General features: G+C 39.6%; 1 protein-coding gene across 1 annotated transcript in view; it reads right to left on the bottom strand.

The window, feature by feature from the left end:
* Positions 1-13,133, bottom strand: part of CHM (CHM Rab escort protein) — a 190,573-nt gene that overhangs the window by 154,492 nt on the left and 22,948 nt on the right. Inside the window, exon 2 of the mRNA XM_066248947.1 lies at positions 12,214-12,280. Within this exon, the coding sequence (XP_066105044.1) occupies positions 12,214-12,280 (67 nt within the window). The remainder of the gene's footprint in view (positions 1-12,213; positions 12,281-13,133) is intronic.

The raw sequence follows: 13,133 nt of genomic DNA, 5'->3' as shown, positions 1-13,133 counted from the left end.
GGTGCTTATGAGACACTGTGATGGCATAGTTTCCTCTCATCGATTCCATTCATTTCACCCTTTCCCTCATGCATTCATTCCTCTCTCATGAAAGTACCCTTATGGCATCAGCCCAACATGCGAAAGTTCTCGGTTCGATTCCCGGCCAGGGCACACAGGAGAAGTGCCCATCTGCTTCTCCACCCTTCCCCCTCTCCTTTCTCTCTATCTCTCTCTTTCCCTCCCGCAGCCAAGGCTCCGCTGGAGTAAAGTTGGCCCGGTCCCTGAGGACGGCTGCATGGCCTCTGCCTCAGGCACTAGAATGGCTCCAGCCACAATGGAGCAACACCCCAGATGGGCAGAGCATTGCCCCCTGGTGGGCTTGCCAGGTGGATCCTGGTCAGGCACATGCAGGAGTCTGTCTGACTGCCTCCCTGCTTCTCACTTCGGAAAAATACAAAAAAAAAAAAAAAGTCCCCTTATGTTCCCCAGACAGAATATACCACACTAATAGTATCCTCTGGCAGTAGCACATAGGAACGACATGTATATTTTCCATGTATACATGTCTATATACTACATCCAGGGGTCGTCAAACTTTCTATAAAACCGCCCACTTTTGCAGTGCTGGTCAACCTGGTCCCTACCGTGCAACCAAATAGCGCAGCGATTGGCCCATCATGAAAGCTGGAACGCCCACTAGTGGGTGGTAGGGACCAGGTCTACCAGCACTGCAAAAGTGGGCGGTTTTTATAAAAAGTTTGACGACCCCTGATATTGCTTTAGTTTTTATGACAAGCATATGTGTATGTGTATGTACATGTACATGTACATGTATATGTACAAGTATATGATTGGGGGGAAAGAAGATTTTTACTGACAAACAGAAAGAAAATACAACTCCAGAAAAATAACTGTTTACTTCTCTTTATCACAATTTCTAAACAATTCCTAGGCACAATTCCTAACTAGAAAAATAATTAACTCATCAGACCACACAGAAATCCAGTCCAGAAATTTACACACATGTGATAGGAACTGGGGTCCATAACCCCACATGGTAATACTATTGAGACTTACATGCTTTCATGATCAAATTATGAAAGTATAGCAATGTTTGCAACTTTAGAAATAATGACACGGTTATTGTGTAACATAACTCTAAGAAATGATTCAGTGAGCATTGTTTCCAATTTCTCTCATTTACTTTCTCTCCGTGATTGAAGCAGTTATAGTCAGAAAAAAACAGGAACTGTATTATTCCATACGTAGGTGGGACATAATAGTGAAACTAAGAGACATTGATAAGAGTGTGGTGGTTACGGGGGGGAGGGGGGAATGGGGGAGGGATAGGGGGTGGGAGGGGCACAAAGAAAACAAGATAGAAGGTGACAGAGGACAATCTGACTTTGGGTGGTGGGTATGCAACATAATTGAACGACAAGATAACCTGGACTTGTTATCTTTGAATATATGTATCCTGATTTATTGATGTCACCCCATTAAAAAAATAAAATTATAAAAAAAATAAAAAAATAAAAAAAAAAAAAAGTGAAGACTGATAGGAAAAACGACAAAACCAAACAATTTATGATTCAAAAAAACTCCACGGAGACTGTGCAGAGAAACAGTTATTGGTAGAAGTAGACTGTGTTCAAATATAAACTTTTGATCTTGTGCTTGTCCCTTTAGCAACTCAAGTTTAAAGGAACTGCCAATCTCTATATTTTGAATTGAAATTGCTTTTCCAAATCACATCTATTCTTGAAATTTCACATGTCAACAGCTTATTAATATCTACAGTAAAGGCAGTGCTCTGAAAAGAACCACAGATTTTACATTTATTGAGACAGCTGGCATGCAAAAATAGAGCTCTTTGAATTACAATTTAGCAGAAGTTAACTTTAGTTTAAAATCTGTCTACAGAAATTTATGACAACACATCAGTGAAGTGACTATTTTGAATAAGATTAGCTGCTATTAATCATGATGATGCTTGGATAGTGTTTATAAATCAACACTTTGTACTTAGTATTTTATAACAGACCGCAACAGAGACTTCTAGTATCAACATTTAAATGGTAGATAAATGAAAACAGTAGCAGCAGATTAAAGAATTAAGTTTATCTTCATAAAGTCTGAATACAGTGTGTACACAGAAAAAACTTAAAGTGCATTTTTGTCTGCTGTTAGTCTTATAACTTTTGTCTCACTTAATGTTCAATGGTTTGCTTAACCAGGTGGTAGCGCAGTGGATAGAGCGTCAGACTGGAACACGTAGGACCCAGGTTCAAAACCCCGAGGTCACTGGCTTCAGCACAGGCTCATTGGCTTGAGGGAAGGTTTGCTGGCTTGAAGCCCAAGGTCTCTGGCTTGAGCAAGGGGTCACTGGCTCTGCTGTAGCCCCCCACCCCAATCAAGGCACATATGAGAAAGCAGTCGATGAACAACTAAGGAGCTGCAACGAAAAACTGAGATGTCTCATCTCTCTCCCTTCCTGGCTGTCTGTCCCTATCCGTCCTTCTCTCTGACTCTCTATCAAAAAAAAAAAAAAAATCATTTTTTTTTTTACAGGGACAGAGAGTCAGAGAGAGGGATAGATAGGGACAGACAGACAGGAATGGAGAGAGATGAGAAGCATCAATCATTAGTTTTTCATTGCGACAGCTTAGTTGTTCATTAATTGCTTTCTCATATGTGCCTTCACCGCGGGCCTTCAGCAGACTGAGCAACCCCTTGCTCAAGCCAGCAACCTTGAGTCCAAGCTGGTGAGCTTTTTGCTCAAGCCAGATGAGCCCGCACTCAAGCTGACAACCTCAGGGTCTCGAACCTGGGTCCTTCCACATCCCAGTCCGATGCTCTATCCACTGCGTCACCGCCTGGTCAGGCAAAGAATTCAGTATTTTAATGTAAGAAATACTGTAATCAAACTCAGAAAACACCATTCAAAGTTTGTCAGGATGAAATTTTAAGTTCAGGTCACTATTCTATTAGCTAATTATATAAACTGCCCTGCAAAAAAAGTGCATTTTACCTAATTCCTTACCATTACATTTAGTCTTACTGAGGCACAGAAGTTATACAAGCCCAGTAAGTCAAACTGACTTTGTGACAATTTAGACTTTAAGATCATTTTAAAAATATACAAACATGGTAAAATTTTGGGACAGTACCTTTTTTCCAAAATATTAACTATCATATAAATAAAAGCCATATGCATATAGATATCCACATCTTGTGTATAACAGGGAACTGGAAACACCTTTTAATACAGCAGTAGATAACTGTTTAAAAACTGTAGTACAGCCTGACCTGTGGTGGCGCAGTGGAGAAAGCGTCAACCTAGAAACGCTGAGGCTGCTGGTTCAAAACCCTGGGCTTGCTTGGTCAAAGCACATATGGAAGTTGATGCTTCCTGCTCCTCCCCCTTCTCTCTCTCTCTCTCTCTCTCTCTCTCTCTCTCTCTCTCTCTCCTCTTTGAAAAATTAATAAAGTCCTTAAAAAAAAGAAATTAAAATAAACTGTAGTACATTCACAGGAAAAAATACAGCCAGTTACAATTAATTAAAAATCATATATTTTCCCTGGTTTGAGCAAGGGGTTACTCAGTCTGCTGTAGCCCCCCGGTCAAGGCACATACGAGAAAGCAATCATTGAACAACTAAGGTGCTATAATGAAAAATTGATGCTTCTCATTGCTCTCCCTTCCTGTCTGTCTATACCTCTCTGTCTGTCCCCTCTTTCTCACTCTCTCTCTCTTCCAAAAAAATCATATTTTTGATATATTAGAATGTTGTTTAAGTAAAAAAAAATATAATAGCTCTTCTGTAACAACATTTATGTACCTACAGAAAAACGAACTACCTGTCCACCAAAATTTCCCCTTCTCCCCCAACTTGCCATCAAAGTAGGAATGGGTGTCACACCTCCATACAACCATTTGTGGCTATCTAAGATTTTCCTCAAGGAAAATGAGCAAAAGTGATATATGCCCTTTTAGGCCCAGTCTTAAAAGGACAAAGGTTTATCCATACTCTGTCACCTTCCTAGGTGCTGGATCCATGCAAACCTGTGACCCAGTTTAGATTATGACAACAATAAACACCCTCCCCGACAGAAAAGAAACCTGAGGGGGAAAGCCTGAGTCCTCACTGAGCAGAGGTGTCCCCATTAGCAGTAACCTCTTCATATTTGTTTTAATCACGTACTATTTGTAGGAACTGTTCTTCAAACCACTGTATTTTGGGTCTCTCTGTTACAGCCCCTTATTCTTTCATTCCAACTAATGTGGCATGGCATGGAAACATGTCATACCTCATGTCCACAGCATATGATAAACAGTAACAAGTAACAGCAGGATGCTGTTTTTTATTTTTGTCATCACGACATAGTTTAGTTATAATACTATGATAATAAAAAGCTTAAACAGGATTTTAATAAATTTTAAACTTTAAATAATTATTGCTTCTCTGAGCCTGTATTTGCCATCTTTTCTTAATAAATACAGAAGACAGCTAGTTAAAGAAGATACATTTATATAAGCTAAAGGCATTCTCTAGAGCAGAGATCTCAGCAAACTGTTTCTGTAAAGGGCCTGACAATAAAGATTTTAGGTCTTGCAGGCCATATGCTCTCTAACATAACTACTGAACTCTGCCATTGCAGAACAAAGGCACACAGGGACAATACATAAACCAACAAGCATGGCTGTGTTCCAATACCTCATTTACAAAAACAGGAACCTGGCTTGTGGACCATAATTTGTTAATGCCTTCTCTATTCTATAATCCTTCCTATACCATATTTCATAGTGTTGATTGTTTTAAAAATATTAAATAATGAGCTTTCATTCTCTGTGACTGCAAAATTCTTTTTTTAAAAATTAAAAAGTTGTGCCCGACCAGGTGGTGGCACAGTGGATAGAGAGTCAGATTGGGACCCGGAGGACCCAGGTTCGAAACACAGAAGTCACCCGCTTCAGCACAGGCTTCTCCGGCTTGAGCATGGGTTTACCAGCTTGAGTGCAGGGAAGCTGGCTTGAGCCTAAAGGTCACTGGCTTGAGCCCAAAGGTCGCTGGCTTGAGCCCAAAGATCGCTGGCTTGAGCAAGGGATCACTCACTCTGCTGTAGCACCCCCGTCAAGGCACATATAAGAAATCAATAATGAACAACTAAGGTGCTGCAACTATGAGTTGATGCTTCTCACCTCTCTCCCTTCCTGTATGTCTGTCCTTCTCTGTCTGTCAAAAAATTTTTTTAAAAAGGAAAAGTTTAGAACATAGTCCCGATAGGCAGAGGTTTCAGGTTTAATCCCCAGTCAGGGCACGTACAGGAACAGATCAATGTTTCTGTCTCTCTTTCTCTCTTTCTCTTTTCCTCTCTTCCTAAAATCAATAAATTAATTTTTTTAAAATCGAAAATTTGAAAACTGAAAAACAAACCAAATATGTTATATGGAAATTTTCTTATCCTGGTGCTTTAAGAAATGAAGTCGCCTGACCAGGCGGAAGCACAGTGGATAGAGCATCGGACTGGGATGCGGAAGACCCAGGTTCGAGACCTCAAGGTCGCCAGCTTGAGCATGGGCTCATCTGCTTTGAGCGAAAGCTCACCCGCTTGAGCCCAAGGTCGCTGGCTCAAGCAAGAGGTTACTAGGTCTGCTGAAGACCCATGGTCAAGGCATATATGAGAAAGCAATCAGTGAACAACTAAGGTGTTGCAATATGCAATGAAAAACTAATGATTGATGCTTCTCATCTCTCCGTTCCTGTCTGTCTGTCCCTGTCTATCCCTCTCTCTGACTCTCTCTCTGTCTCTGTAAAAAAAAAAAAAAAAAAAAAAAAAGAAAGAAATGAAGTCATCCTGGCCAGTTGGCTCAGTGGTAGAGTATCAATCCAGCATATGGATGTCCTGGGTTTGATTCCCAGTCAGAGCACACAGGAAAAATGACCACCTGCTTCCCCCATCCCCCTTCTCTCTCTCCCTCTCCTCCTGCAGCCATGGCTCTATTGGTTCGAGCATATCAGCCCTGGATGCTAAGGATGGCTCCCTGGAGCCTTCACCTCAGGCACTAAAAATAGCTCAGTTGTGAGCATCAGCCCCAGATGAGCAGAGCATCAGACCCAGTTGGGGGTTGCTGGGTGGATCCCTGTCAGGGTGCATGCAGAAGTCTATCTCCCCTCCTTACTTAAAAAAAAAGAAGAAGAAATGAAAAGTAAGCTCTTCTGAACCCTATACTATCACTAAATGGTATTTATGAAGTATCTACTCAAGGACAGTGTCCCGCTAGGTGACCAAGACAAGGTTCTTCATATGCCAAGATGATGTGAGGACATGTGCAGTTACTGCTCCAGCTGCAATGAAATGCAAGGGCTAATTTACTTATCTCCGCTGTCCCATATGGTCAATCTGGCAAGATGGCTGGTCACAAATTCTGACAATGATTATGGGACAATATAAGTTCCTGGCCTCTTCACATTCATGGATTCTTACATGAAGTCATTTATCCAAAAATAATTTACTGAGCACCTATGTACCAGATGTTTCAAAACAAATAAAGTGTATACTAACACAAGACTTCTCAGTATTTCCTCCAAAGCAGAATTCGTGGCTTAAGAGAAAGCTTATACCAGGAGATAGCTTAGAGTAGTCCTACATAAGTACAAGGATTGCTAAAATCTCATGTGCCATCTTTTACAAATGTGCTAACCTTTGTATATATTCACTTTTTAAATGTTTTCAATTTAGTCTGACCAGGTGATGGCAGAGTGGATAGAGCGTCGACTTCGGATGCTGATGACCCAGGTTTGAAATCTCAAGGTCGCTGGCTTGAGCAACGGGTCACTTGCTCTACTGGAGCCCCCGGTCAAGGCACATATGATAAAGCAATCACTGAACAACTAAAGTGCAGCAATGAAGAACTGCTGCTTCTCACTTCTCTCCCTTCCTGTCTCTCTGTCCCTATCTGTCTCTCTCTCTGTCTCTCTCTCTCTCTAAGAAAGAAAAAAGAAAGAAAAAGAGAGGAAGAAAGGAGGAAGAGGCTAAACACTGGGGAAAGTAGTAAAAATTGACTGATTAGGAGGTTTTTGAAGAAGTTCAATAGTAAATAATAGTGGAATGAACTGGAAGGAAGAGTGGAGACAGAAAACTCCTTTGATTTGGCTTCTGTTTTGGAAGTAGAGCTGACGGGATAAGCTGAAGGGCTGAATATGGCTCTGCGAGAAAGACATGAAGATATTCAAGATAATTATTAAGGGTAAAATGAATCAATACATCACTAGCTCAGCATACAGCCCTAAGTAAACAATATGGCTTCTGTCTACTTTCAGCTTCAACTCTCATTAATCCATTAATCCAACTCACTTAGCTAATCTTTCAGTCACATTCAAGTTCTCAGCAGTCACCTAGCACTGCAAGCTTTTTCAATTGGCCACCTCTTCCTACTCTAATTCTTCATTAAAGTCTTACTCATCTTTCAAGACTCAGCTCAAATGTCATCTCTGTGACTCTTTTCACTAATCTCCAAGGCATGATTAGTCACTCCTTTATCCGGCTTCACTGTTTACATATAGTAGTGACAGCAGCAGCACTGTTATTTGAGTAACAGATGCTAACATTTACTGAGGCTTTCCTATGTCTCAGGCACTGTTACAAAACTATTACAAAGATCATTCCATTTAATCCTGTAAAGGATCTTATAATGAAGTACTATTATTTTGCCTTTTATATCTAGAAACGAAGGTATGAAGAGATTAAATAAGTTGTCAAAGGTTACACACTGAGCAAATGCCGAAACCAGGATTTGAACCAAGGCATTCTGACTCAAAAATCCATACAAAGCTTCCCAGTGATGCCAAAGCATGGGAAGTTGGTGGAAATGCCAAATAGCATGGCTGCTATATGGAAACTAGGATGGCAGTTCTTCAAAAACTAAGAAATAGAACTGCCACCTGATCTAGCAATCCCAATTCCAGGTCGATATCCAAAAAGAAAAAGAAAAGGGAAAAGGAAGGTGGTTGAGCACCACAGAGCAGGAACGTGGACCCCAAGCTGTGGAAGGATCTAGACGGCTTCTCCAAAATATGACATTTGAACTCAGATCATAAGGATGATGTATTAGTTTCCAGGGGTTGCCGTAACAAAACACCACAAACCAGGTGGCCAACTGCTGTGCTGTACAACTGAAACTAATACATAAGAATATGGAGTATAAACTGTCATCAAAAAAATAAAATTAGCCTGACCAGGCGGTGGCGCAGTGGATACAGCATCGGACTGGGATGCAGAAGGACCCAGGTTTGAGACCCCGAGGTCGCCAGCTTGAGCATGGGCTCATCTGGTGTGAGAAATAGCTCATCAGCTTGGACCCAAGGTCACTGATTCGAGCAAGGGGTTACTCAGTCTGCTGAAGGCCCACGGTCAAGGCACATATGAGAAAGCAATCGATGAACAACTAAGGTGTTGCAACGTGCAAGGAAAAACTGATGATTGATGCTTCTCATCTCTTTCCGTTCCTGTCTGTCTGTCACTATCTATCCCTCCTCTCTCTGACTCTCGCTCTGTCTCTGAAATAAATAAATAATTTAAAATAAATAAATAAATAAAATTAAGCCGGGCCGGATAGCATGGTTGGTTAGAACATCACTCCAAAGCAGAGGCTGCTGGTTCAATCCCTGGTCAGGGCACATTCAAGAATACATGTTCCTGTCTCTCCCTCTCTCTCCCTTCCTTTCTCTAAAAATCAATGAGATATTAAAAAATGGTTTTTTTGGGGTTTTTTTTACAGAGACAGAGAGTCAGAGAGAGGGATAGACAGGGCAGACAGACAAAAACGGAGAGATGAGAAGCATCAATCATTAGTTTTTCGTTGCACGTTGCAACACCTTAGTTGTTCATTGAATGCCTTCTCATACGTGCTTTGACCGTGGGTCTTCAGCAGACCGAATAACCCCTTGCTTGAGCCAGTGACCTTGGGCTCAAGCTGGTGAGCTTTTGCTCAAACCAGATGAGCCCTCACTCAAACTGGCGACCTCGGGGCCTCGAACCTGGGTTCTCTGCATCCCAGTCCGATGCTCTATCCACTGTGCCACCACCCGGTCAGGCAAAATGGTTTTAATAAAATTAAATAATAAAAGCAGGATCTCAAAGATGTAATTGCACATCCACGTTCATGGCAGCATAATTCACTACAGTCAAGAGGTGTAAGGAACCCAAATGTTTATGAATGGGTCTGGTATATATATATATATACAATGTAATATCATTCAGTCTTAAAATGAAAGGAAATTCTAACACGATTAAAAAAATTGGATAAACCTTGAGGACATTATGTCGAGTGAAATAGGGCAGTCACAAAAAGACAAATATTACACTACTCCAATTAGATGAAATATCTATAGCAGTCAAGATCATGAAGACAGAAAGTGGCACTGTGGCTGCCCAGGGCTAAGGGGAGGAGGGGTGGGTGGTTATTGTTAAATGGGTCCAGTTTCAGTTTGGCAAGATCAACAGAGTTCTGGAGATCTGTTGCACAACATATGAATATACCTAACACTACTAAACTGTAGACTTAAAAATGGTTAAGGAGGCCTGACCAGGTGGTGGCATAGTGGATAGAGCATTGGCCTGGGATGCTGAGGACCCAGTTTTGAAATCTCAAGATCGCCAGCTTGAGCATGGGGTCACCAGCTTGTGCGTGAGACCATAGCTATGACCTCCTGGTCGCTGTCTTGAGCCCAAGGTCGCTGGCTTGAGCGCAAGGTCGTTGGCTTGAGTAAGGGGTCATTGGCTTGAGCAAGAGGTCACTCACTCTACTGTAGGCCCCCCTCCCCGTCAAGGCACATATGAGAAAACAATCAATGAACAACTAAGGTGCCACAACTACAAGTTGATTTGATGCTTCTCATCTCTCTCTCTTCCTGTCTGTCTGTCCTTGCCTGTCCCTCTGTCTCTCTCTCTCTCTCCCTAAATAATAATAATAATAATAATAATAATAATAATAATGGTTAGGACAGCAAATTTTATGTGTTTTTAGCATGATTTATATATTTTTTTAAATGGGAAGATATGTCTATGGAACAGAGAGATTTGTGGTAATAATGTACATGTGAATCAGAAATGAAAGAGGGTTGGGGAAGACTGAATCTGACTATGAAGAGCCATAAATGCTAAAACGAATAAAAATGAGAAAATATTGCAACCTGCCCCACAGCAGAGAAGCATCCTATAAATCAATACCTAGATGGATCCAAACTCTCAAAAGCCACCTAGCCTGGGGCTCTAAAATGGAAGAAAAAAGTTTTCTCATTTTGAAATACTATTTTTATTAAGCTGTAAGTTCTCAAAGCAACCACATTATTGAGCCTTTCTAACTGATTCATTGTTTAACAAAATCAGATTTAGCTTCTTATGTTCCTAATTCAAACTGATTTTAGAGTATCAGTAAACCCTATGTCAGTGGCCCCCAACCTTTTTTGGGCCATGGACCGGTTTAACGTCAGAAAATATTTTCACAGACCGGCCTTTAGGGTGGGACAGATAAATGCACAAAATAAAATTATGCAACTGGCGTAAAGACTGTGGTATTTTAAAATATAATTGTCGAACTTGCGAGACAAGCATCAAGAGTACCTCTTAGACGAATGTAACAGAGGGGATCTGGTCATTTAAAAAAATAAAACATCGTTCAGACTTAAATATAAATAAAACGGAAATAATGTAAGTTATTTATTCTTTCTCTGCAGACTGGTACCAAATGGCCCACGGACCGGTACTGTTCCGCGGGCCGGGGGTTGGGGATCACTGCCCTATGTGACTTTGAAAATATTCTTGATTCTGGGAATCCTTCAAGTTTTGGAATAAAAAAATGCATGAAATAAATATGAATTTAAAGTAAAACAAGCACAAGCTGGGTAGAGTTAGAAAAATTGTTTCACTTCTGTACACTTCACACCCCCCATTGGTTCACCTGGGATAATACCACCCACCTCACTTGGCCGTGTTGGGAATTAAATCACATAACATTTTGTAAAGAAACCGACATGGTGAGAAGCACAGGGTACGAAAACAATAAATGACTATTTAGGGAAATGTAAGATTTTCGTTTCAATTTTAGGTTAATTAACATGAACAGAAACAAAAGTGAATTTAGATATTTATTCAGCCTTTAAAAAGCACACTGATCCAGGAGCTGGACTTTCACACTGGTAGACTTTTCGGCATGTGAATCAATGACGCGCCAAAAACATTTTCTCAATTAAGACAATAACAAAAGTGAAAGAGACTTTCCAAGCACAGGACTTGTTCGAAAACTGAATCTAATTTAATTTATAAATTTTGCCCAATAACTGAAGAGTTAATAGGCTTTCAAAATAAATTGAGAAAGGGTTAAATGTACATGAACTAATACCTCTTTTTGGATTCCTAATATATTTATAGTGGGATATGATATGAGAAACACCAGAAACTATAACAGATTATACTTCCTATTCTGGCAATATTAAAACCATTGCAGTTAATATGTAACAAAACATACAGACCTTTTCCTCTTGTTTCTTTTTAACTTCTGTTTAATGAACAATTCAAGTGTCAAGATACAATGTTTAAAAGCACCACACAGATAGGTGGAAAATAAGAATTTTTTTTCAGGAGGAAGCAGGAATGAAGAGATTTAAACTTTCTCTTCAACTGGAATTTTTTATTAACATCCTTCCTTTTAGAATCACATTTAAGGGAAAAGGGGGAAAGGAAGAAAAAACACTAGGTATTTTTCTCAGTGAAGATTTTTCTAACAGTTTAAATTTTGATTAATGTTAAGAAAGCCACATATTTTAAATCTATTACTTGCATTTTTTCACCAATCAAATACAAAGCCTAAAATACAACCGCGTGTAGAGGCTGCATGTGCCACGCACATGTAATAGAAAAAGGGCAGGTGTAAGGTTTCCAAGCCTCCTGGAGAATTATTTATAATTCATAAAACAAAAGCACTCACATGGAAAATAAAATTATGGTATATTTGGTGTATTCTTAAAGGAAACATCACTACTTCACAGAGTAAAATAGTAAAACTTGTTGTTTGTATATTTCACATATTTTGGGGTGAAAATTCTAATTTTTCCAATCTGAGAACTTTATGACATATATGCATAAAAGCACACACATGTGTATGCTTAATTTTTCCATTTTGTACAGAGATATTTAGGACGTACTAAATGTTATCGCTGATAAACTTACGAATCAACATGCAGAACTCTCTGGCCACTTCTTGAACATGCAGCCGCAACAATGGATTCAGGCAAACCTAGAAAAACACAGACCTGTATCATTTAGAATGTAGGAATATGTATAAAAAACACAAAATGGTTGATTCGCGTCATTGCTGTACAAAAGAGTTTAATAAAATAAGCACATCTTCGTATTCTAAACTATACTGATATATAATTACAACACTGGATGCTTCTTAAACAGACTGCTAATACTGAACCTTTTATTTTGTGGAAGAGATATACTGCTCACAAAAATTCAGGGATATTTCAAAATAAACATGAAATGATAAAATACCCCTAATATTTGTGAGCAGTGTATTTTTAAAAACCAAATGCTTAAATTCTTTTTTTCAGCAAATTACCACAAATGAGCAACTGGCAAAACATGATCCATATAGCACTTTGTTATTGAGGACCCATGTGCACACACCTGAGCTCATCTGGTTACCTCAACCACACACAGAGAGAAGCATCTCCATACACATTTGAAAGATGAAGAAGAAACCAGGGAACAAATATGTTAACTTGTCACCAGTGCTCTTAAGAAAATAAAAAAATTCTAGAGTTCAAATCTGAACCCAAATCTAATTCTAAAGCCACAGTGCCTGAGACAGGGAACAGCACACATTTAAGCAACACTAAAATTAAATAAATACATAAATTCAAAACAAAACTAATGCTTTTCATAATTAAAAAAATCAGGTGTTCAGCTGCATTGTCTAATTAATACCCTAAGTAGTAAGTTCAAGACTCTTCCATAATTTTTTATTGTAAGATCAACCATTTCAAAAGAGGATATTAAACCTTTTCTGTCAGCCAGACGAACAAAGCATGTTTGGAAAGTTTAGTGCAATTCTACAGTTCAATACCGACATTTTCACTGCAATG

The sequence above is a fragment of the Saccopteryx bilineata genome, chromosome X, assembly GCF_036850765.1.
Source record: "Saccopteryx bilineata isolate mSacBil1 chromosome X, mSacBil1_pri_phased_curated, whole genome shotgun sequence".
NCBI lineage: Eukaryota > Metazoa > Chordata > Mammalia > Chiroptera > Emballonuridae > Saccopteryx > Saccopteryx bilineata.
The sequence above is the reverse complement of the archived record's forward strand: the minus strand, read 5'-3'. Positions and strand labels throughout refer to the sequence as shown.